This window comes from Thunnus albacares, chromosome 15, assembly GCF_914725855.1.
Source record: "Thunnus albacares chromosome 15, fThuAlb1.1, whole genome shotgun sequence".
In the NCBI taxonomy this organism is placed as follows: Eukaryota; Metazoa; Chordata; class Actinopteri; order Scombriformes; family Scombridae; genus Thunnus; species Thunnus albacares.
The window spans coordinates 17,614,803-17,642,023 of record NC_058120.1 but is presented as its reverse complement, the minus strand read 5'-3'; the positions used below and the strand labels follow the sequence as shown (position 1 = coordinate 17,642,023).

The 27,221-nt window shown below is 38.5% G+C and overlaps 1 protein-coding gene across 2 annotated transcripts; it reads right to left on the bottom strand.

The window, feature by feature from the left end:
* On the bottom strand, positions 1–27,221 carry LOC122997763 (uncharacterized protein C14orf132). 2 transcript variants are annotated; one of them, XM_044373960.1, is made up of 2 exons: positions 26,873–27,221; positions 1–1,369 (listed from the first exon to the last, which is right to left on the bottom strand). In XM_044373960.1, exons 1-2 carry the CDS (start codon positions 26,897–26,899, stop codon positions 1,133–1,135), a joined length of 264 nt encoding a protein of 87 aa, XP_044229895.1. In that variant the 5' UTR covers positions 26,900–27,221; the 3' UTR covers positions 1–1,132. The 2 variants fall into 2 exon arrangements, 1 of the variants encoding a protein (XP_044229895.1); XR_006407269.1 differs by lacking the exon at positions 26,873–27,221 and adding an exon at positions 7,477–8,192 and having other exon boundaries at positions 1,284–1,369.

The following is a 27,221-nucleotide window of genomic DNA, read 5'->3' as shown; positions in this document are numbered from 1 at the left end:
TATACCAGCTTCTGACAGCATTCATGCTGAGTGATGAAGAAAAGCATTTCTCAATCTGTACTTCCTTTAAGAATTTTCCTTTAATAAACAACTACAAAAATAATTAGGTGCAATAAGCAAAGTAGGCTACGTCATCTTGCGATTCAATTTGTGCTTCTAATTCTATTTTGTTAACATCTGATGATATATCTTAACATAAATGAACAAACCATGACAATACAATTAGATTTCATTATAATCCCTGGTAGATATTACTGTCGGTATTTGACAAAAACACCATTCATTTCAAAGGGGCTGACTTAGTTTAACACAAAGTCTAATCATAAGGTCATTCTGTCATTTTTATGAGATTTTCAGTGTGCAGCTCAGTCAGTGTCATATTCTCTGTTTCCTGCCAGTAAAATTGTTAAAAAAACAAAAAAAACAACATCTGATCAGTGTCCACACTATGTTTCATCCAGAAATTAGTCCTTAAATGAGCTCTCACGTCCTGGGCCTCAGGGCTGCCTGACATGAAAATAATCCCAGTGCTTTCTAAATGTTTTAACATTCACCATCTCTGTTCAGTCACTTAATTAAACAGCACTGCCCTAAATTACTTGGCAGCAATCTGGTGAATGTTTAAAATGGCCTGGATTGACCTGACTCTTAAACCCCATTTAATCTCTATTTTCATCTCTGCATTACAAGTGAGGGTGTTGTCTGAGGAGAAACACGGAAACAAACTTAAGCTGAAAAAAAAAGAAGTTCCTTTGATTCTTGGTTGACAGAGCAGATCTGTTGTTTCTGTTTTTAACTAAAGAGCTGTTACACACAAAAGCTTCCTCTCAAACTTTCTGTTGTAGAATCCAAAATCACTTGGTGCCGACAACTGCAGCCAAGTCACAGTTTTTCCTTCTGATGAAGAAATATAGTACTCTATATGTCATTGTCTAGTATCACGACTTCCACACCCTCGGGAGCCAAAACTGATCCAAAAGCCGAGCGAGAGAGAGACAGAGAAAGAGAGAGAGAGACATAGAGAGGGAGTATATGTTTCTGTCTACAAAGCATGGCTTTACTTGGGGGTCCAGAGATCCAGAAAAAGCAGGACGTGTGCGTGTGTGTGTTTGTCTCCGTAAGCATATGTTCATCAGAAAGTGCAGGCGTAGACAATGCCCACCACAACAATGTTTCCAATAGTGGCGATGATGGCGATCCAGAGCCAGATGGCATCACTGGACATGGACTGCGACTCATCCTGCTGGCCGTGTACCGATGCAGCCGAGGCAGCAGCGTGGACGCTGGCCGAGGAGTTGAAGAGCGAGTGCTCGCCGCTGTAGTCGTCATTGGGCGAGGAGTCCATGAAAGCTCCCGTCATAACTGGGATCTAGCAGGAGAGGAGAAAAAATATATATATTTCAAGAGAGAAAATATATTTCACATCGTGATTGAATCAGGTTTTGCTTTTCCTATCACTGGCTTCTGTACTAGCTTAAACCTGCATTACATAATATATGGCATGTAACATGTTAGCAAACAGTTTCTTATAACAGACAAGGAGAAGTAGCTCATTCATTTGAAGTTATGTTTCTGGCCACCTGTAAGTGTAACACAAGTCCAATATTCACTCTTCCTTTTTGTTTCCCACCAACTCCTGAGAGAAATATGTGGCTCTTTAGCAGCAAGATGCTCCACTATGTTCAACAGCTAGTCACTAACTTTGTCGGTCTGTTAGGTGACATGACAGTTGCGTGCTATGGCTGAAAATGACACTGATGAGAGTAGTGAGCTGAAGTTGCTGGCAGTAAATCCAAAACAATGAGCTGAAAGATGATAGCCTGTACAGTTCCATAAAGCTGAGGAGAAATGAAGAGTAGGGCGATAATTCTTTGTTGGTTCATCACTTTGAGCAACACCTTTCACATGTAGTCCATTGTAGCTGATGTTAATGTAAAAATATTAATTACAGAAGCTTTAAAATGTGTCTTGGGGAGTTTTCTTGTAAACAAACAGCAATTTACATTTAGTGTTAATCACCAAAATGTGTTGTGTATCTCTGAGGTTTAACAAACATGTTGAATGCATTTCCGTCCTCATAAAATATTTGCAAAGATGATTTTTTAAAACTATTATAAATACTGCATTGTTTATGTCTAAGTATAGTAGCTAGCAATCTCTTTTATCTTTGGTTTTGCAAGCACATTGCTATGCTTCTTTACATGTTACTGTACGGTAAAATGGTAGCAGGAATGTGTATTGTGTTCCCCACAAGCGTGCACCATTGTGTCCTACAATACAAACAAAAAAGCAGGGAACCACTCATAAAGCCATTGCTCCATATTGCTTCTAGTGGTCAAAAACTCCACACAGTACCTTCAGGTATTGCTTTTCATTTGGGAAGTAGAGTGTGACTGTTTTTGACAGCATTGGTTTGCTAAAAAAGCAACAATTTACATTCCTGGTGCATTGAGTGAAACCACCAAGCACAATCTTGCCTTTCCTGACAATCACAGCATACCATATTTGTTGCTTTTGGTCATACATTCGCAAGTCTGAGTGCTATATTAAAAGAAATGAGAGGTAATTGTTACAAGGTTTCCCACACAGGCATGCTGGGTCCCACTCTGTCTCGCACATTGTTGAGTGTGTATGTGTGTGTGTGTGTGTGTGTGTGTGTGTGTGTGTATCTTTGCATGTGTGTGTATTTAGGAAGTAGTGCTTGATTAACATGGAATTAATATTTCAGATGTAGCAAGTGAAAATGATTTATTGCTTTGGACAATCAGAGCCCTGTAAAGGTTTGCCATTAGAGCAGAGGCAACTCAATGCTCTTGTGTGTGTGTGTGTGTGTGTGTGTGTGCGTGTGTGTCTCCATAGCAGGGTGTATGATTGAGAAATGCACGAGAGACCCGTACCATACTCAGACTGGAAAACAGACTCTGCTGAAGATGTTGAAAAACAATGCTAAAAATACCTTGGAGGGATGTTGAGCATTCACATACACAGAAATTCTCTCTTGCTTGCTCATTTGCTCACCTTCGCTCTCTCTCACACTCCCACTCACTCGCCCTCTCTCTCATGTACACACAGGCTAATGCACAAAGACATTAACACACACACACACACACACACGTACACACACACACACACATATTTAAGGTCTTCCCTCGCACAGGGGGGAAACACTGTTTAGAAAGCATTCTGCTGCTCTCCGTTCATTGGCCCCTGGTGGTGAATAATGACATGACACATCCTGTGAAGCGCCTGCTGTTCACATGAGCATGATGGAGGCAGACAGGCATGTATGAAGTCCAGCAACCTGGGTCTCCCAGCCCCCCACTCACTGTCACTATAACTGCTGATTCCTTCTACTACAGCATCACTATATGTACCTTTCATCCTTTATAATATTTATTCCTCTATCAGGAGCAGATCCCAGCTCATAAAACATACCTGTAAGCTGGAGTGTAAACATACATCTCACTGATATACTATGTTATTTAAACATCATCACCCTGTCAAGAAGAATCATTTAAATCCTGAGGCAAATGTATGTGGAGTAACCTTAAAAAAGGAGTCAACCATGCAAAAGTAAAAAATAAAATAAATGTTGCTTTCGATTGTCAACAGCACTATGTCTACAAATGTGTCCCTAAATATATTTAGTATAGTCTGTGATTGATGTGAGATTGAAGATGAAGTCCATTCCATGTTTTATTGCTCTTTATACAATTATTTAAGGGCTGCATTTTTCAGTAAAATTTTTCTTCATTTCTTCAGGACAGGAAAAGTTCTTTGTTGCCCTGCATTGTAATGTTATATGTAAGATGTTACGTTCTTGTCTGACAGATATTTCACCACTGCAGTGGTATTTTTGGTGTCCTAGAAGTCCATGTGGGCCTGTATGTGAATGAGACAATACATAATTTAACTAACATGAGGGAAAAAAAGCTAAATAACAGGAACAAAATATTCATATTTAATATTACCTTCAGTTCTAAACTCCTGTAGAAAAAAGTCATAGAGCAAACTCTTCAGATGTTGACAGTAATACCATTTTGTCTCTTTGTTGATCTTAATGTGGAACTTGGGTGCAAAAATCAGTTTTGTTATTTGAATCTCAGCAGTATTTTTTTGCTCCAGCTTTGACTTTGCAGGAGCTCCTCTGACCACTTTCATCAACATGCTGATTTGATTTTGTCTTTTTTCTTTAAAAAAAAACAAAAAAAAAACACAATGTTGAAAACCTCATACAGCATTCAAAACCGCATCTCGCTTAATCTAACGTCGGATGATAACGGAAGCTCTCAACCCTGTCTGCATTCTTTATATTTATGTTTTATTTATAAGAAACTCATTGTCCACAGGAGTGAGCTGTTTGCATAAATGGGGAAGTGTACCGAATAAAATGAAGCAGATACTGGGAGTGTGTGCAAAAATATTCCAGTAGTAGGCCTGAATCTAAATATTTGATTGCCCAGGTTTACTATTTTTGGCAGAGATGCTGTGCCTACATGTTCATAGGTGTTTCGATTACACGTCAGCGTATCATCATTTTTCATGGGACTGTTTCTCTATCTATTCTCCAAGACCACAATTCCCATGTGAATCATGCACATGAGATTAGAGCAGTAAGCGGTTAAGCACTAATGGAAGAGGGAAATAGAGACCTCGAGAAGGAGCATCCCAAAGCATCTGAGCACTTAAGTGGGCAATGAGGGTCATCCCCTAAGCATTGCTGCCAGGAAACCCATGCTTGTTGACATATATGGATGAGCAACTTCACTAATAACGTCATACTGCTGACCAAAGTTTCCTGAAAACGTACACATTCACCTCTCCAGCACAGTGGTAAACTACCAGCTAAATGGCTTCAACAAGCATATCCAGACAGAAAGTGCGATACTAAATTTCAGGAAGTGTGTTAGAATCAGAAGAACACATCTTAAACGCTAAATTCTTAAAGAAGAAATGTGAAAGTGGTCTCATTTCCCATCTAGTCTTATGAAATTGTTTTTTAAGTACTTAGATTTGGTAAACTGGTTCACACTCAGGGTAAGAAATAGTTTTTTGAGGTTTACATTTACTTTCTCTATAATTTTGTAATAGAGGAGGAGTAACAAACACAGGACCCTTGCTTCTCAGTGTGCAGGGTCCTGAAGGTATCAACAGAAAAGTTTTTTGCTTGTTACTTGTCTGTATTACAAAACAGGATATAGCAAATTTGAAATTCAAGAGATTTTAATTCTGCATGCTAACCAATTTAACTTAAAAAGGGAAATTCCAGTTTATTTCAACCTATTTGGCCATTGTGGCTCTGATGCTAACTTTGCTCTTGCCAGCTCAGTTACAGATTCAAAACAATGTGTATTGGGGGAAGCTGCTGAGCTTCCTACAGCTTTCTAAATGAGCGTGATTTTTAAATGAATTGTTTCCAATGTTTCTCTATGAGTCAGAGCAAAAGTAAACACAGAAACTAGCCACCTGTAGAAGCCATTATGGTTAACTGCATAGGGATCTACATCTGGGGCAACTTGCCAGCTAACCTAACCACCCTGCAGAGTGGAACCTGCCAGACTCTGAAAATCTAGAAGTATCCATAGATGTGGGTGATCCCGGTGATGCAACTAACGTTTGCAGCGCTTATCAACGTTGTCGTCCGAATGGTTAGCTCTCCATACAGTAAGAAAAAAACCCATTTACATCACATAACATTATGCGAGGTATTACAATATGCAAGTCTCTAGTTATCAACAGCCTCACACATAAACAAGTTTCCCCGGATATACTTTAGATCCCTATGCAGTTTGCCATAATGGCTGCTACAAGATTCATGTAAAAATCATGCTCATTTGGAAACCTGTAGGAGGCTCGGTCAGCTTGCCCAGAAAAACGTTTTTTGTGCGAATCCTTGTTTCCCAGAATCTTTGCAACGGAGCTGGTGAGAGCAAAGTTAGCATGACCCATAGAGCCACAATGGCCACATATATGGAAAATACATCAGGTTGAAATAAACTGGAATTTCCCTTTAATCTTTGCCTTGCTTTTTTGTGAACTAACCCTTTAAAAGTATCAATTGATGGTTACATATTCAATTTCTGAAGTGGATTTGATATTTTAAACGATGAGCAAAATGAATGTGATTAAAGCTAAACAACTGTTTCACTCTGCTGTGTGATATTATCCGGAAAATAACTTCCTTCCAATAAACAAAACAAGAGAAATCTCCTGACTTTGCATATTCCACGCCTGCTTGGTTCTGAGTGATGGCGAGACCTGTGCAGCACTCCTCTCAGAAAAACCCTGATCGATGGTAGATGATACAGCGTAGTTCCCTTCACTGTACGATTCCACCTGCGCTGCTCCCACAGCTTTGATTTATTCGTCCCAGCTGTTCCTAGAGCTGTGCCATCCTACACGGATGATCACAGTAATTGCGAAATAGAATGGACTGTAATTACCTCCTGTGGGATGTAGCCACCACCAATAAGCGCTCAGTGAAATGGCTTTGGAGCAAACAAGCAAAACCCAAATGAATGTTATTGGATAGAGAGGGAAACCAAAACATACCGAACCACAAAAGGCTCTCAAGCATGAGTATTAGAACAGAATCAGACAGAACAAGTCGTTTTTCTGCACTCAGCGATAATATGAGGTCACTCTGAAAACAAAGTCGATACTTGTGTCCTTGTGGAGAACAAACTTTGTGGTCTATTGATGAGAACAAACAGGCACAGAGACAGACCCCTGTGGTGTAAACAATGGACTTTGTGCTTGGCATCTCACACACTGTCAATGAAAACACACAGCTGTTGATTTTCTCAACTGTCACAAACTTCTCTGCTCTGTTAACTGCAAGACTGCCCGGACGGTTACCATTCTCACAATGCATCTTGGGGCTTCAAGTTTGTCAGTTTGCAAGTTTTCCATCTGTCGTCACAGTCTTTTGTTTATAAATCATACTAACGAGTCTTTGCAGCATTGCACAACAGTAATAATAACTGTCAGTTTGGCTGTTTTGGCTTCTTTGTCAGTGCTCTTTAAATGAGCTGTCTAGTGAGCTCGATGGTATCATGGACTGGGAAGTGAACTATAGCTCATGCATGCTAAAAAAACAAACATTTTTGAGCACCCTTTTCTTTTTTTTTCTGAACTACAACAGAATTTCAAAGATTTTTTTAATTGTCAAGTCAAATCAATTTTATTTGTATAGCCCAATATCACAAATCACAAATTTGCCTCAGGTGGCTTTGACATCTGCACAGCAATACAACATCCTCTGTCCTTAGACCCTCAATTCAAATAAGGAAAAACTCCCTAAAAATCCCTTTAACAGGGGAATAAAATGGAAGAAACCTCAGGAAGAGCAACAGAGGAGGGATCCCTCTCCCAGGACGGACAGATGTGATGCTGTTTTCTATTTATCTATTGCACTAAAAAGGGATTATTTAAGGCAAATGATTCCCAATAGAAGCAAAATATTGTATTACTCACATCTTTATTGGTGTGATCACGATTACAATCCTTATCATGGTAACACTGAAGGGCCTCTGTTGTGTTATACCTTGCTTTTTTTTTGCTTTCATTATTGCCCTGCACACCCACACGAGTGTTTTCAGTTGACTAATTATCAATCAATCACACTTTATTTGTATAGTACCTTTAATACAGGTTAGTGCTATTAGCGCTTTACAGATGACTGACAAGCTGATAACAAGACAGTACAAATGTGAACAGTAAAACAATTAGAGACTAATGCACATGCGAAATTAAGATGATGAAAATGTAATAAAACCAATAAAATAGATTAATTTTTTACTTTTCTATTTCTCAGGTTGATGTTTGTGTGGATCCAGGGCATTACATAATGTCACCAAAATCTGTGCACCAATAAATGATAAAGAAGTCATTGGTCTGAGCCTAATAGAAGTAACATAACTAAGGAGAAAGTGAAGTGGTTGTCAGTCAAACACAGTCTGTCCTGTACTTGCCCACACAGTCTTGAGAAGAGAACTAATCAGGCAATATAAGTGAAAATACCTGTGTAGGTGTGCGATAGGTGTTGAGGCTTAGTATTTTGATGACATTACGTGACAATTGGGTGACAAACACAGTACATTTGCACAACAGTCACACTCATCTGGGATTTTAAAAGATGCCTGTATCATGGCACACATCACCCTTAAAAACTCATCTTCAACCAAACAGAGCTTTTGTCTGTCAGCTGAAAGCAGTGAACAGCGGCTCATCTAGCGGCGTCTATTAAAACGCACACACACACACAGATGTGACTTGTTTCTTTAATGAGTTCATGCCTCAATTCTCAATCACCACCCTGCCTGCCACAGGTGTGTATCGCCATATAGATTAAAACATCAAATCAAGCTTGCGTGTGCATGCATCGAAAATACTGCATTTACTGCATGACAATCACAACAAGTTCAATGGGTAAAAAACTTACAACAGCTAAGCCATGGAAATCTCAATGATATAACAATAATAATAATAATATCTAAATAATATCTAAAAAAGAAATCTATGTGCCTGAGTGTTTACCTGGCACTTGGCTCAAGTGTGTAGAGAAAATATCTTATACCTGTTAACCCCAAAATGGTGCAGTATCACAAAATATGTTATATTTAATTAATGTGTAGACTTGTTTTTTTTTTTTGCTTTTTGAAAAATTGATGCATACCACACTCGGCTGGTGTCTACCTTACTACTTGGTGTGCATACACCTGGGTTATGTTCAAAATCACTCCTGCATCAACTCATTTACTACTCTCTAAAATGGAGACTTAGTAGTTTACTGTGTAGTGAGCAATAAATGGAGATTTTGGCCATTATGAATCATTGTTATTTTACATTATCACTGACTAGTTATTTTACACATTGTACTGTGGGTTTGTTAGCAAAGTAGTATTCATGATTTTTTCATTTTTGGGGGCACTATATAAAGTGTATATCTCACACTCAGCATTCAGACACTCAAATAAAATGGCAAACAGTAAATATAGTGCACTATAGGGAGTGATTGCACATTGTAAAAAAGTGTCACAGAAGGGTTAGACAAACTTACAAAACCAAACATTATTCTTAAGCTACTTCTCCCGATTAACAAAGTTGCAAATTCAGCTACTTTTGGTTGAAAAAAAAAAAAGTAAAAAACACTTTCTTCTTACTACATCTTCTCCTGAAACATCAAACCTCTTTTTGTAACGTTACAACTTTTGGGTTTAATTATCATGTCATTTTGATTCCCCTGCTTAGTTTTACCTTTTTAGTGAAGGAAAATTCCACACCTTCTATCTTACATAAGTTTTAATTGTACATAACCCTAAATTTCCCACAGGGGAATAACGAATAATGTCACTTTTTGACAGGGTGTGTTATCTAAAACATACTGCACATGTAGTACAGGACACCATAGATCAGGGAAATAAATAAAATGGGATCATTGTATTGAAAAAAGTCAGAGGAGTAATCTCTGCTGTGTGAAAGTATCAGAAAGCAGAGTAGCCTTCTGCACAACAGCAGCCACTTGTGAAAACAATAGATTTGCTCTGTGCCATACTATAATGTAGCATATTGGCCTGTAGTCTTGCCATAAATCTGGAGGGAGATTTACGGAGGTTTTAAGGAAGCTTGTTCACCCGCACAGAAGTGGTGAGACCTCTAGTTTCAAGCCTGGTTCCTGCTTTTCAGATTTACAGCTCTGCTTTCATTGATTTCCCCTGTCTCAGCAGCCCAGCAGCATTTTTTAATAAATCTTACAACTCAATAGAACAAGTGTAGTCCAAGTGATCCTCACTTGACACCTTGGTTCAATCTGTCAGCTCAATGGAAATTCTGCAGCACAGGAGAAAGTTTATTACTTTTTTTGATACTGTGAATGATAAATGTATCGCCTTCATGTTTTTTTCCTTAATGCTGTATTTGACTTTGTTGTACATAAATAAGGCATGACCTGCACTCATAGCAGTACGAACACTACAAGTAAAAGAGTAAAGACTTATCTTGATGAGAGAGGAAATAAGGAATGTTCGCAAATATATATATATGCTGCTAATTTGCAGTTGCATGATGCCTTGAATTACTGTGTGAAACTAAATAAATCAGTTATGAAACATTAAAATCCACCAGAAACAAAAAGGGATTTGTTATTCCTGCCAGATGAGAACTGAGATGCAGTGCCAGATGATCACACGTACAAGAATTTGAAACGATGAGAAAGAGAGAAAGAGAGACAACAGGACAGAGGCTGTGTGCATGTGAGTGTGTCTGACATCCGGGAAGCTCTCAATATTAAATTCTCCCAACAGTGTCTGACTCCTGACATGTGTAGCTGTATGTCTGAGTCTGCAGCGCATTGGTCTGTGACTCCCTATGCTGGAAAGACTCAGTCCACACAGGAATAAAGACAGAAACCCTAACATGACAACTGCCAGTGGCGCCTAAAACAAAGCACAGAGGAGGATAAGAAGTAACTGGAACGTTAAAAGACTTCTGATGTGAAGTCAGGATTTACTTCTTTAATCTTCCGGATACTGCACTGACTGAACTTGCCTTTGCTCCCCTAAACAAGGAACTAAAAATCTCAGCAATATTAAATCTTTTCCACAAGAATACAGTCTTACTATTTAGATGATTATTGTGGCAAATACATCCCTAGGCTTTAAGATTACGCTGCAGAAATTCTATTCATGGTTTATTTATTATTATTGACACAGCACACTTATACTCTTAAAATCAATTATTTAGTTTTTTCAGTGTGCTATCCAAAAAGTCTTAAAAAACCTGCGTCTTACATTTCTCAGCCTCATGTGTGTCTGTGTGATTGTATTTGTTGAGACAGTTTTTTATTTCAGTTCAGCAGGAGAAAAATGCAGGACAGTGAGTGACTACATTTAATGTTGGTGCTAAAAAACCTGAAATGTAAAGGACAGTAATTTATGCTGTTTATCATTTGGTTACCTACTTAATACATGCATATGCATTGCAAAAGTGTCAAGAAGTGATATATAACACATTTTTTGGTGGCTTTATTAGTAAAAGAAACTTATATCAGAGGTTAATTAATCATAAAAATGCTCATCTAACATTACCAAAACCCAGCACTAAAATACATTTCTTTTTTATTTTGGCACTTCTGAACATGATTAATCAATTATTCACATCATCATCATATTGAGATGGTTCTCAAAATTTACAGAAAACTGCTTTTTCCCCAATGCCAAAGGTCATTAATCATTCATTGGAGCAGATATTTTAAATATTCATAAACTGGATTATGTGCAGCATGTGTTTTATGGTACAGATTACACCAAAGAACACGTCATGCCTATAGCAACGGAGATTTCTCGCTGTAGAATATCGCACACCACGTCAAAATCTCCATGCAGAGCCTCCTCATGTATTTTACATTGTGAGCAATTTCAATTGAAACACACCCAGTGGAGTCACGTGCCACCTTGTTCATGTTTAGAGTCAGTGGCTGCTGCTGCTACATGCAGCTAAGATGGGCCCCAGTGGAGGGACTCTCAAATGGGCTCCCGCTTGTGCCAGTACACACACAAACAATTATGTAAGTAAACTGACTTTTTACATGGAAGAGATTTTTACTTGTCAGCAGGAGAGGCACAGGTGTAACGGATAACATTAACGATGGCTCAGCTCCATTTGGGATTCTACAAACAACACTAAGCTAGAGCTGGAAAACCTAAAGGGAATGCAGCCATCATAAAGTCATCTACACCTGTACTTTTCCTGCTATGACATGTCAAACGTCTGCTGTGGAAAAGGTTGATTTTAACGAGCCTGTGGACAACGTCACCTGCAGGTCATCAGGAGGATTCAGCTCACATGCGCTGATTGCCTGTTACACAATATAAGCTGCTAGCAGACAGTTGGTTTCTGTTCCTTCTCTAGTTTCCACCTTTTTGGCTCTGTGGTATATGGGTTGTTTGAAGTCATGTCTCACTATTTCTTGGAGGCCACATTGATATTTTCAATTTGCTTGTTTTGTCTGATTAACAGTCCAAAACCCTTCAGATATTCAATTCACTGTTATATATGACAAAGAACAGCAAATGGACTCATGAGAAAGTGTTTTTGCTTGAAAATCATTAAAACAATTATTTGATTATCAAAATAGTTGCTGATTAATTTTCTTTCAATCAGCTAATCATTTAATTGATCTGTTTCTTTTAATTAAGTAAAACTCTCCTGTTTTTAAGTTAAAACTCATGAATAGTCTTTGCCCATTTTTTTTAGTTAATTGATAAAATATTAAATATGGTATATAAAAGGAAGAAACCAGGAATTGCATCACAAGAACATAAAGTAGTCTTTGCTGTTTGGCCTTCCTTGAGCCAGTTTTTGTCTTAAAGGTCTTGGATTTTAAAAGCTACCTACATATTAAAACCATATGGACACATGCAAACAGTGAACGTCACAAAATCAAACCAATGACTTAGCAAATCAACTAACCAGCCTTTTAAAGGTGCCCTGTAGAGTTTTTGACCACTATGTTTTCATCAGTCTCTGTTTTGTTGGCTCTTGTGCATGCACACAAGGATGCACATGCATGAGCACTGATGGTTTCATACTTCATTCCACTGATGAACAGGTGGCAACAGTGCACAAACAAAAATAGCAATACATGAATGCAGTGTGCTTTATCTTGCCAAAGTTGCTTCCTTAGCATTGCTAGCAAGGGGACTTAATTCTATTAGCACATATTGTCAAAATCTAAAAATAAAATTATAGTGTGTAATAAATCAAGTTAGTTAAGTTTATTTGTAGAGCACAATATCATACAGAAGCAATTCAAAGTGCTTTACAGAGTGATAAAAACAGTAAAACTGTCATAGATACAGGCAGCTGGCAGACTAGTGTTATGTAATAAGATTGTGATTGAAGATACAGTATTTGGGGAGCTTTTCCTAAGGTGTGTGCATGTGTGTCTCTGTGTGTGTGTGTCAGAAAGCTGTCTTAGAGGGGCAAAAAATGGCCACATTTTTGGTGTATCTGTTGCTGGCGTCAGCCGCTCCTACGGCTCCATCCATGCCTGCTCATTCACTGTGCAATACAGAGAAATTTCAGGAGAAGAGATGGAAGCCCTTAATTGAATCTCCACTCATGTAAGACTTAGATCAGGGTGCGGTAGGGCGGGGGGGTCCCTGCTTTGCACCCACTCTTAATATACAGAGCAAGCAGAAAGACCCCAATCCCCTTTGATCTCTGAAGTGCAAAGAGGAGGGCAATAAAATTGCCTTCACCAATATCTAAGAGATGACGAGTAGCTTTTCCTCAGGGCCACTCTATAGCTCTGTGATTCATGATGCCACTCTGTCCTGCTCATGTGTATACATTCTTTAGACCGCTGCCATTTGTAAATAATCATTAGCAGAGATAATGATCATGACAAATGGTGATGTCGTGCAAATCGCTCCTAGGTGCAGCCATTCTGGAGATGAAAAGCTCTCATTTAAGCTAAACCATCAACTAAATCTCTAATTTTTGCTATTAAACCATCACATTTTTATAATTTCAATTCTGGATTAACATTGATCAACACTAATGGAATGGATAAAGATCATCAATTAAAACAGTTTTCAAATCTGTGTCGCTTACAGATGCATATTTCCAACAGCATCAAAAGCAAGCTGCAGCACAGGGAGAGGCTGCCTGCTTGAGGGGACTAATCCACTGTTACAGTTACAGAGGCAGAGGAGGAATATATCTACTGTAACAGTGCTTTATAGTGCTAATACTGATATGTGCTCTGCAGACTATTTTCAGCATCTCATTGATATACACTTCCTTTGGTTTGGAGTTGGCAAAGAAGACCAGCTACTGTTGGAAGGTATCAATTACATTTAGCTCTGTTAGTGTAAACACAATGTTGGTAAAGAGCTAAAAGTAAAATTTATGTCTTGCTAAATAGTGGATCACAATACACAGGGAAAAGTATCTACAATATTAACAAAATGGTAGCAAGAAACCTGCAGGTTGCCTTGACATCAGCTTCTTCAAACTCACTTAATCTTCATCACTTATTCCACTTAACTCTTTCAAACAAATTCCAAACCCTACAAGACTGAGAAGCCAAAACCTCCAGGTAATGGTTCAGCACTGGATGCCAGACCCCACTACACCATCTCTTTTAGCTCTCACTGCTCTGACCTTGTCATCATTGGTCTCAAATCTTTTCCCTCCTGGCTCCCCGAGGCTGCAATGACTTCAGAACAGCAGAGTCACTCCTCATCAGAGTTTTCATGTACGATGATGAAAACCCACCACCTCTAGAAGTATAGCACCTCATGTCACCCTCTCCCCTCTGAATAATATCCAGTATCAAATCTACTCACTGTTCTTGTTCTCAAATCCCTTTTTGGCTCTTATTTTCTATATTTTTCATATCACTCATTTTACTGTTAATAGATGTTACTTGCACCTACCTATGGGTTGCATGTAATGTGTGATCACACTTCTACAGCTAGCAATTTTAAATCACTCTGCATAACAGCATCTGCTACATCTTTATCAGCTTCTTTCAACTGGATCATTTGTATTCACATATCTCTGCTGCTCTGTCCTTTAATATTCTGTCTCACTTATTTCTGTATTCCAGAGCTAAAGTACTCTGCATTCCTTGCAAACCATGATATGTTTACGTTTGCATTTATACAAAGCATCTGGCACATGTCCTTATCCAGAGCCACTTACAGCGTTTTGTCTTACTGTGGGATGACTCCACTGGGAAATGTAACTGAACGGTAGCAGGAGTTGGTCAGAGACGATAGCCAGATGGAAGGAATTTCTCTCGCTCTCAATTGCACATACATGTGTAGGTAAACATTCACACAAGAACGCACAAACGGTATGCAGACATAAATAACGTGATTGCTCCTCCGCTCTGTGCAAATATTTGAAATTGTTTATTGAAGATATAGTTGGACAACCAGAAGTCGGAAAAACACAAACTTTGATGCAAGAATAAATTATGCAGCAAACTTCTCCCACTAACTTCTTTTTAACGGTTATAATTATGTGTGTGTGTGTGTGTGTGTGTGGAACATACTATATCACCACAGTAGATGTGAGTAGTATTAATCAGGGTCCTATCTCACTTTCTGATCAACCAATCAAATCTTTGCTGACTTTCTCATTGTGCACAGTGCGTGCCGACTTGCTCTGCAGCCCTCAGCCAGCTCTGCAAACCCTTCTGAACCACCACTGTTACTGTCAAGTATAAATTAAGCATTAAACATTGCAATTCCTCAGAGCCTCCATTCGTGTATTGTTTGTTTTTTTTTCTAACTCTATTTTTACATATAAAGAGCCCTTACAATTATTTTCCCCTTGTTCTGTGTGTCTCTTGTGTAATAGCCTGCCTGCTGCTGTCACACTGTCTCATGGAGAAACATAATTAATTGTCCCCTCCTGTTAAAGATAAGAAGTTGTGGGAAAAAGGAGACTAAATTAAGTATAGCCTACTTAAAAGTCAGTATCGCATGCTAAAAACTGCTTGATTTTTTTTTTTTTTTTTTTTTTTCCCCCACATAATGCGATGCTGAAATGAATGAGAGGCAGTAGTGGAGGTGAGACAGTTCAAGAACGATCTTGGAAAACAAACAAAAGTATTCAATCTCTGGAAAAAATTCATTTGCAAATTTGTCGCTTTTTCTGTCAGGGTATATGACATATGTTCCTGCTTGTATGCAACAAAAAGGTCCAAGATTCTTGTGTACAAACGGCATAAACAGTATGCTATGATAATTAGTATTTAGTAGACTGTATACAGTTATTGAACTGAGACACAGCACCGGTCATCTCTGTGGTGTTTATGTTTTCTGGGTTTCACTGTACCATTGTAACATCACTGATGTGTCCCGGTGCATCACAAGATGATGTATGTCACAAGTACCTGATTTAATATACTGTGGTGAAACAGCTGGAGGATCTTGTAGTATGTATTTTTCACACACCGAAACTAACCTAAAATATATAATTCAATTACTGACAGAGGATGTTCTCACCACCACCTACATGGCTAACAAAAAAACATGTTTGTTGAGGCCATGATGGACTCTTCTGTTTCTACAATATGTGTAAACTGCCAACAGCATAACAAAGCAACAGCTGTAAAATTAAATTAGTATGTCACTGCTGCTACACTACAGCGTATACTGCTGCAGGTTGGCGTCAGCATTTGTGAATGGTTACTGTACATATTTCCCTGTGGGAAGGAAGATAAGGCGGGTGGGGGTGTTATGGATTTGTCACGCGTATGCCATGTTGGCCTAGTTACTGTACAGTGTTTCAGATACTGTAACAGTTCAGCAGTACTCTCTCACTCTGCATGCCCTCAATCTTGAATTAATATAAATGTTACAGTATGTGTCTGTGCATGCGTTTGTGTAACTGTGTGTATGAGGCGTCAAGAAAAGACATGTTTGTTTGTGGATATTGTAATCAAACACATGTACACAACAGCCAAATCATATGTGAATTATTCCATTGCAAATAAAAATGATGATGAAGAAAACACACACACAGTTGCATTTGAAGGCTTTGGATTTATTATTCTGGGCCTTCTGTCCATGAATCACTGCTCAATAAATAGATTTCAGTGTCTTTCACACTCCGAGATGGATATATGTGACAGGGAGTGATGAGGTTGTTGAAAGAATACAGAGGCTTGTCTTTGAATGTGTGTGGCAGCATCACATAAAACCAAACAAGAATCTGGGGTGTGAAATTAATAAATTAAAGTGTGTACACACTCTTTGATTAGTAATTGCAGCAATAAACGATATCATTGCATCTAAAAGATACAAGGGCTTGAATGGGGTTTTTTTTTACACATGGATGGGTAAATAGTAATCCCACAGAGCTTCGACCCTTTGCGGGCTGTGTAATGCTTACAGAGTAGCTGTTAGCCCAAATGGACGTACATACCAAAATGTTGTATTGCACTACAAGTTGCAACATGGAGAAAGCTTAAAATACTGTAATGTTAAGTCCCCTGTAATAGCTCAGGGGTAGAAGCGTGAAATACAGCAGCAACAGAGAAACATAATGATACAAGACAGACAGATCCACATTGCATATACTGGTGCAATAGGACTGAAACAGTGAGCACAACGTTATGGTATTTAGCTCAAACACATCACAGCAATCTGCAAAGAAAAGCTTCAAGCTTTAGCTGTGAATTGATTCACAACTCTGTGTAGGCGTCATAAAAAATTCAACATTTTAAGAAAAATCAAAGTTAGTGTACTTCACCACCACTCATGCATACCAGCGGGCATTCCAAATGATTTCCATATGTAATACAACTGGCTGTACTGTAAGTGCCTGATTCATCATCTGGACATAAAAGTTGCATGCACCCGAAATGAGAAGGTCACAGTCAGATTTGCTTTATATAAAACATCATAAGAGCTGTGGAGCATTAACTGAGACCTGACGAAAACAGTTGCTATAAATCTGATGATGTAAAATATCAAGTAGCTACGCGCATACAACAATAGCAACACACTATTGTTCAATAGAGAGGAGGGATGTAAATTACCTTTTGAGAAGCACATCAGCAGGGAAATTGAAACTAGTCCATTTGTAGCCTAAATGATTAGATGCATATGACACAAATGAGCTATCAGACTTGAGTTCTAATAGAGGAAACATTTCACATAATCCAGGATTGTATTGATACAGTTGTCAGGGGGTTGTAACTACATGCTGAGACTGTCACTGAAACCTTAAATGCTGCATTGAACTAAAGACAGATTTCTCTCTTAGGGCAACAGTATTTCTTGGGCAGTAAAGGTATATATGTGCAATATAACCTCAGCTCCTTTTGCAGATTGAACAAGTGTTGAGGGAGAGGGAAAAAAAGAAAGACCTGTCTGCCCACTATCAGTGGCTTCAGGGCAGCTTTTCTCTGAACAAACCCAAGGTCAGACTCAAAGAGCGAGCCCCAGTGAAACAGATCAAATCAAAAGCAGGTTTTGCTGTTGGTATTCTTATAATGGCTTTGTTTGAAGTCACCAGGTTTTTAAACCCCCTAAAGAGTTGAAAAGTGACACATAAATTGTGTTTGCATGAAATCCTTTTGTCCAAAAGCGAAATACAATCAAAAAATAATCAAATCTAAAATTATGTCTGTAAGAAATTGTATTCAAACCAGCAACAAATAATTCCTCCATCACACTTTCTGTTTGGACTCACTTGGGTAATTTACTGAAATTGCACCCAGGGATGAAAACATTTTAATCGACCTCTTTCGGCAAACTAGAAAAGCTATGCTGGAGACTCACGACATAACACACTTCTATAGTTTTATTTCTTTATGTTTAGCATACTAATGATTCCAAAAAAATGCATAATGATCTCGATAAATTACAGCAACCGCGGTGTTGTTTAACTACAATCATAATTCATCTCTGTTTCTTCCTCAAATAGTGTGTAATCAGCTGCTACCATTCAGCATTTCTCCAGACTTCACCAAAGAAAAGCAGCCATCAACTGTTTAACATGTTTCCACCTGTGTTTCCTTTTCATCAAAAGAATTGCTCATAAGCTGAATTCACATTTGCATTTAACATGTGCTTTAATGGCAGAAACGTCAGCGTGGAGATTTTTCACAATGAGCAGGATGCAGCAGTAATCATCATAGTTTTACCCCAAATCATAGCTCTATTTTATTCTGAGACATATCAATACAAGGGATGAAGCTGCTTTGAAATTATCTTAGGATGGGTGGAGAATAGATTATTTATATAGGAATACATAATTCATACTTGCTGAATATCAGAGGCACAGTTATATAGGAAGCATCATGCAGTTAGGGGGTTAGGTCTATCAGGGAATGACGTTATTACTTCATACTTCTCTCTTACAGCCCATTAAGTCTCCCTTTCATTCTCCCCAGGACTTCTTTCAATATGCAATTACTCATTTCAGGTGCAAAACAGCTGGGAGATGTTTGTGTCTGCATTGCAAACATGTAAGATAAAATAGCATAGAGACACTGGGAAATTACTGTATGAACTACAGTATAATGTGGCAGCCGAGTTGCATTATTTTCATCAATCACTGGGTTTTGTCAACTGTCTCCAGTGTTGCCCAGTAACAGACTTTGCTAAGTCCCGCCCCTTAGTTACTGTTGCTATCTGTCAATGTGGCAGATTTGCCATTCAAAAATGTTGGTAATTTTAGAAACAATGGGTCCTTGATTTCAGACAGAAATAGACAAAACCAGGCTCATTTCTAGCCAGCAGCCGTCGGTTTTTATTTTGCTGTCTCTAGCAGATTTATCTGCTGTAGCTAGCTAGCTAGCTAATTAAGACAGATTTTTCTTTCATGATTGGTTGACAACTGTTCTGATTCTTTTTTTAATGAGAATATTTGAAAAGGTGTCTTTAATTATGCACTTGATGGCTACATACAGTGCATGATATTATTAGCCGCATGTCCCAGATGAAAAGTCACAGCATCATCACCAGTTTATGACCACATAGAAGACATGGAAATGAAGAAACAAGTTGTTGTGGTTTTGAAGAGTAAAGCAAGTTAGTCCTATAAGTATGAGAAGGAAAAATGCAAGATCAGGCTGCTTAATTTGTTTGGCTTCTACTGTAGCTTACAAATTTATTTCTATTTTCAAACCTGTATGTTTTTACTTTTAATGTTTCAAGAAAATAGGCTACTGACGTTGACTGGATTGACTTGGATTGGCTGGGGATTTCGCAGTGTAAATGTCCCCAAAGCCTCTGCAGAGTGGGGATATACTCCACAGTGGATGTTCTAGCCATCAATGGAACTTTTTAAATGTAACCTGTAACCCCACAAAATAATATAGTATAAAACCCAACCCTAACCCTCTAGACTTGGAAGTAATGCTGGGTTGCTGCTTCTGTAGCTGTTTGTTGTCGTTGTTGTTGTTATTTTTATTAATTGTAAGCTAGTTAACCAGACATGCTAACATTTGCGGTTTACCTCAGAAGACAAACACTGTTTAAACCATTCTTTACATTTTGGATTGATATTTTGGTTTTTGGAGAGGGTAAAAAAAAGAAACTACCTCCCAGACTCTTTATATAATCCAAAGCCTGACAGCAGTTGCTAAGCTTTGATTGAACATTTGCTGTTCAGGAAAGGGGTTTAGCAAACACTCAATTTGACTGCAAGACTGTTTGGCACCTGCTCCAGGAGTGATCAGTGAAAAGTAGACCTTTCCTCATGGTTAGTCAATTGTTCCCATAAAGAGCATAAAATTTCTTGCTTTTACAGGAAGAGACTGAACCTTGCGGCTGCCCCTTTAACTCGACCACCTGCAGCGGCAGCAAGGCTGTCCACCATCAGTAACAGCCAGGAAACACAAACCGTTATTTTTTAATGAGTGTTTTGTTTGATTATGGGTGCGGCAACATAAAAATCACTCAGCCAAAGCAAACCTCCTACCAAAATGGAGCACATTGTGTTTGTTCTGAATGCTCCTGCCTCCTGTGTATTCTCTGTTCTTTCAACATGATCCTGAGAATAAACTATGAAGTGGCCCTGCTGTGAAGAGCCTGACCTCTCCTTCAACCTCATCTGTTAATGGAGATGTGTCGAGCAGGGTTACACCTTAAAGTTTTCGGTATGTTTTCCTCATTAACAGCGTCTACTTTTTGATATTGCTTGCTGCCCATCTGCAGCCTATAAATGTCCTCGAATGTCACTGCTAGCTGTGTGAAGTCACTATTTGTGAAGTCATTATTGTACACACAAAGATAAACACACAAAACTAATTTAATCATGGTTTGATTGTTAACATTTTTCTGTCAATATTATTTTGATTTGTTTTTTTTTTCATTTTGAAAGAACAAGCCAAATTTGCAGGTAAAAGCACAAAGTACGAAAGACGCTGGAATGAAAAGGCTTCAAGTCCTCAAATGACTCTTCTTAGAAAGCTGCTAAAAATAGAAAATAGAACTAAGAAAGACAGATTGACTTGCTTTTCATCTACTGTATTTAAAACATTGATTTTTCTTGTGTATACAGCTCCTTCTAATCGGTTTGAGGTGATTATTCTCTCTGTGTTTACAACATCACAGGATCACTGAGTAGCAGCAGACTGAAATTTGGGGCTGTTGCAAGTTTTCTCTATCTCAAGACTACAGCTTTGTATAAAAAAAAAGCAACTGCTGAAAAAGCAGACAAAAGACCTGGGGGGAAATGAACTTCTCGAGATGAAAAGGCTGGTGTACCATTATTACATTCTTCAAATAAGCCTCCACTAAAGAGACCATGAGACTTATTTTTTAAAGGGGACAGTCTGTGTGTGAAGAATGCACAGTGAGATAGTTGTTTTTATGTAATTGAGAACAAAGATGGTCTTGATATAGGCCTTATGGTGGCTGCTCTTTTGAAAAGGGTATCTAATAGGAAAATAATCCCATCTGTGAACTCTTCAACTCGCATTTCCATATCTGGCTTCACATCAGGGGAGGTGCACAAACAAATCTTTCCATTCAGTCTGTCTTCCCTCATAAGTCACTTATATTACATGTTTATTTGGTTCAAATGTTTTATTTTGACCATCTGCACTCCTTAATAAAGACAAAGTTCATAATTCTAAGAATAAGGGAACAAAAACATTTTTGCTGTACATGTAACCTGACAGAAGCATGTGGAGCTGACTGTATTATGTCTCAACAATTTGCCACAGAAACATCTACTAACCTTAAATCAATCTATCATCTATTTAAATTGTACTGACTCTGTAACTTATTGTATAGTCCTATTGTTTGGCACCAAAGTAACCCAAAGAGTATTTCCCAATGCTGTCTGAATCTGGTCTGAGGAGCCTGTTGCTATGGGTAAATACAGATGGCTCTGTTTATGTTGAGGCTGTCAGCCACTCCCTCCATCCTCATCCTTTCACTCTTGTCTGCTCTCTGTAACATGAGGAGAGATGGACAACCCTGTCGGGTAGAATGGCTCACAGCCACATCTTCACTGAATAAGTGAATGAGTAATGATAGATGTTGATGGCCTGTCATGAAAAGACAAAACATCTGAGGTGAGATTATAGAAACAGACCAACATTGCCCTTTAAGTGTCCAGTGATGTAAGTAATGACAACATTTTAAAGTAAAGGGAATAAACATATAGAGTGCTGGACTAACATTCATCCGGTGCCTTTATTCTTAAATGTGGGGATCAATGTTGCCTTAAGTACATTCTTAAAAGAGGCCTGTGTGTGCATGCACGTGCAAAAATGAGTAAAAGGCAGAGGCCAGTGGGTCATCGTGTACTGGATAGACAGAGCCTTAAGGGTTTTGCTGCTCTGTGTGGTTGATCCGTCAGCTGAAGCAAGTCTGAGACTGGCAAAATGCCCAGGATGGCTCTGGAGCATGTCTACAACACATCAACTCACCATCAGTTAGTAACCAGAGAAGACTCATTTTAATGCCTTAGCATCTGCCATTTTAATTATTTCTACAGTCACAGCCTGCACAAGGTACAAAGATGTACATGATTAACCATCACATTAGTTGGTCTGAACACTGAAACATTTCTCAATTCAGTCTATTTGAAAATATAAAGAACAAATTGCCTCATTGCCCTCAACTTAGTATTCAAAAGCTTCACTGTGATTGTCACCTATTAATCCATGTTTTGTAATGCTTGAGGATGCCACCACTTTCAACCTAATGAAGTATGCCCTTTTCATTTCTAACCAGTGAGGCATCGCTGCCAAATGCAAATCATTCACCAAACACAAAAGCACACACGTTGTTCTGCAGAGAGCTATTTAGCATGTTTCTGTGATATCGTACAAAAACATTTCAACAAAAAAGGAGGAGGGACAAATACAGTGAAACAATGCCCCTTTATGTTACCAGCCTAAACTGGTATTCTGTATAATAATTATACAGACAAAGCATTTCCTTGTCTTGCTGGATAAGCTTTTGCTAAATGCAAATCTTAGTTTAGGACATTCTGAAAGATTTACATTGTTAATGAGTTTCATGTGTTCTCACAATATACAGTATTAAAGACATCCTCCCAACTCCTCATTCTTCATCCTATCCAACAGGGAGGAAATCACTAACTAGCTCCACTGAGTTGGAGTTCTTTAAAAACTTTCTCTGTCTTTAGGAGAGAACATTATGGCAGCATCCGTCATCTTTTTAGAGACAAAGTGATGGCAAAGGTCCAATGATTTGCAGACAGCAGAGCTACACCGAGATGGATGGGCAAAAAATCATCCATTGTGAAGTCAGTCGTCAGAACTCCAGGGACATTTGCCTGACTTCATTCACAGTCACCATTACAGAGTGACTCAGGGCACTGAAACAAATTTCACCTCAGTAAAATCAGATTTAGAAATTAGTCATTACCTATCTAAAAAAAAACTTGCATTCCTGAGAAGATGCGTAAATGCTGGGAAAATGCAGGGAATAAGTATAAGGTATGAGGTCGCGGGGAACTGGAAGTAAAACAGAGCCTTATTTAACCCAGGTTATGACTTGCACCAACAAGGAAATTACTACATTGTTGTCAACCTCATCTTTCACCAGATCTGTTAAAGGGGACATATCATGCTTTTGTAATTTTCTGTTATACATCTGAAATAGCAGTATAAAAATATGTTAAACATAGTCAAAGGTTCACAACTTGAGTTGAACGTATATAAACATGCTCAATGAAAGTCAAAAGCCAGGGCTTCAACCTGCTCTGAATGCTTTGTTGCAATGTTACCTCTACTTCCTCCTTGTGATGACATCAAATTGTTTGTGCATGACCACACACGGCCGTGTATTCCTAAAGTTGTTGCTAAGATTGTTTTATGGGTTGTTCGCATTGACCACTCGCATATGGGCTCAAACATGTATAAATGTTTATGAGAAGTTTCTATTTCAACTAAAGAACTACTACTGTTTTGTTAGCTCGGAGGCTCAGGAGAGGGGCCTTAAAGAGACAGGAGCTAAAACAGCTTGTTTCAAACAGAGGCTGAAATGAGGGGCTGCATAAAGGGCCAGTATAAGTTAAATAAGGACTTTTTCAGTAGAGCACCAGACTATAAATATAGACCTGGAAATGTGCACGATAAATTGTCGATAAATCGACGTCCCCCTTAACATTACTTTGCAACTGGCAGTTGGTTTAAGTTGAGTGTTCTGTTGCTAATAGCAACCCCTGGAGAGCCGAAGTCATGAGCTAGCCTCTGTAACTCATCTGTCTTCCTAGGAAAAACGTTAAACAAATGTTTTGTGAGCACACAAAAAACTACATCTTCCATTAAAATTTACGAGCACAAATACTCAAGTATTTGGAATTTGGTTTCCTTCATATTCATAAAACTCACCAACACAATCTTCTGATGTTTTTTCAGCTTTTAGCTGTAATGTCTGCTGTCTAAGAATATCCATACCCATGACTTGCCCAGGGTCTCAGCATGTCTGTCAAGCAGTGACATTTAACCCCTGATGGTCTAAGGCTCAAAGAGGCCATGTAAATGCAGAAATATTGAATAGACAACAATATTAGATTGTGGGGTTTTTTTTCAATCACCATTCTTGTTGAATCGTGTGGAGTAAACAATATGAGATACTGTTGAGAAAGGCTGAAGGCTGTATTTTTAATTATTTACATTATAACTAATGTCGATGGAATTTTGAATGAGGTTTTCTTACTTTCACTTGGACAATTTATAGCAGTTTAACTGACATTGTTACATTCAGCCTTTTGTCACATCTGTGACCAACCAAATATTGACAGGCATCTTTTATCTATTCCCCAAAGGCCCTTGTTGGAGTATTATCTGTAGGTATTTTTTTTATTATAACTGTTTTGTGATTGTTGATTTGTAATTTGGTAAGAATTGTATTTTTCTGCAAACAGTTGACAGCTAAGTTAGCCATTATAATACTGTAGCTATCTGAGGCTAATAGGCTGTTGATTTACTGTTTGGGTAACTTATGTATTCATGTGAATGTCAAATGGACTGCATCTATATAATGCCTTTCTAGTCTTCCAACCACTCAAAGCACTTTACACTACATGCCAACGTTCATGCACACACACACACATTCATACACTGATGGCAGAGGCTGCCATTGCAAGGTGCCAACCTGCTCATCAAGAGGAGTTTCTAATCATTCACACACACTTTCACACACCGATGGCACAGCCTTCAGGAGCAATTTGGGGTTCAGTATCTTGTCCAAGGACACTTTAACATGCGTACTGGAGGAGCTGGGGATTGAACCGCCAATCTTGCGATTAATGGACGACCTGCTCTACCTCTCAGCCACAGCCAAATTTAATCTGGTGGATGCTGATGTTACATGTATATTTACTAGATTAATTATTGTGTTGTGTCAATTTTTGCACTGGTGATACTTTGTAACTAATTGGACAGTTAGTCTATACTAATATCAATATAAATCCAGAGTCCTTGTTACTGTATTAATTGTTTTTTTTTTTCTTTTACAACAAATATGATCTCTTGCTTGTATGGGGTATCTCACTTCTTCTGATCTATAATCCCTATTGTTAAATCTGTTGTCCAGTACAGTTTTCACAGTCTCACAACTGCTTCCAGTAAAGCCAACTGCTGTCCTCCAGCTTTACTGGCAGTGTGTATATCTTTTATATAGCCGTGCACCTACACACATAGCGAAGGCAGAAGAAATATACTACATAGGCACAAAAGTCCCCACTGCTCCAGCTAAGTGGTTTCAAACACTGTGGCATCCAACCATTCCCAGTTGTGAATATGAGTAACTCCTCACGACTCGCAGGATTCTGCCTCTTTCACCACGCTGTTATCAGCTGCTGTAATTGTTAAGTTTTTTAAGAAAGACGTGAGCAGATTGACAACATTTCTTGTCAATATAAGGTGAATAAATGGACTGATTTTGATTAGTTACTTACTAAAAGTTTGCACAATAAGATAATGAGTAATGCTGACATTGTTGATGATCAGTTTCATCCTCGTCACTGTTACAGTATCATTCAATCAAGTCATATTGAACAAAAAAACTGTATTCTCAGATGGGGCCACGCTCCAATGCATTTCTATTTAGGGGTCCTTAATTTAATACGATTTGGGAGCCCTTGGCTTAGTCTGGCCTGCAAAACGGTAATTTGGCAGCAGAGATAATGCCATGAATGCTCTAAAAGCAGCTGCACAGAAAATGCCAAAGTAGATGGCACCAGACAAACCATAAGAAGCCAGACACTGAGAGAGGGGAGGGCAGGAAGGATACAACATTTGCACATGTCCACAACAGATGCACAATATCACATGTTGTTCGCTGTGAAGCTAAAATCAATTGAGTGTAACATATTAAAAAAATATATTGTTATGCAAATCACTAGAGAATGCACATATGCCACAAGGTCTTTGGTAGTGGCATTTATTGGGGTAAACACATACACTAAATTCAATTATGAGGGGAATAATAGGAAATGCATGCTGTGCAGTTAAAGTTATGCTTCCTTTTATGAATCACTATCTTTGCTCTAGATTCTAACCTAATCTGTAATCAATTTTGTTTCGGTAATTATAAGCTCATTAGCAATAATAATGCACGTGAAAACTGTTCACCAAAATATTGACAATAGGAACAAAAAGTACCAAGAGTGCAGGCTACCTCAACTCCGTTTAAGTCCCTTTAGCGATATTATGGGAATATGCATTGATTTTCCAGATAGGGAAACTAAAGATATGATACTAATTATCTTGATAAATAGATATGAATTGTCAAAGCTCACATGAACTTGTTGACCTGCCACGCCCATGAAATCAATTGACAAAATGTCTAAATAAAAAAGTTCAGAAGAGCCAAAAATTTGTGCGCAATTTGGAGGAAAAATGACTTACCTGCGCAGCCATGAATGACAGATCCATACTGTTGCTCCCTTCAAGCCAAGGCACTCAGTGTAAGATGCAAACCTGCGTGTTTCCTTCTCTTATTCCCCGATAGAGCATTTGCCTGTCCTTTTGATTTGACTCGGCATCCACGGGCTCTGCAAGTTGTCGGACTTCACGTGAAGAACATGTCGAAGATGACGAATGAAAATAAAACGAAGGAGGAGGAGAAAATGAAGGAAAATGACAGAGGAGGCAAAGAAGCGCAGCAGAAGGAGAAATGACGAGATGAGGATGCAGGAGACGGCATGAGAGAGGCAGTGGAGGAGGCTGTGGAGCTGGATTGTCACATATTACGAAG

Bases quoted from the DNA above. Each gene is read 5' to 3' on its own strand.
- LOC122997763 (XM_044373960.1), bottom strand. From the start codon at position 26,899: ATGGATCTGTCATTCATGGCTGCGCAG. The intron at 1,370-26,872 runs GTAAGTCATTTT...CTCTCCTGCTAG, and splicing joins TGTCATTCATGGCTGCGCAG to ATCCCAGTTATGACGGGAGC.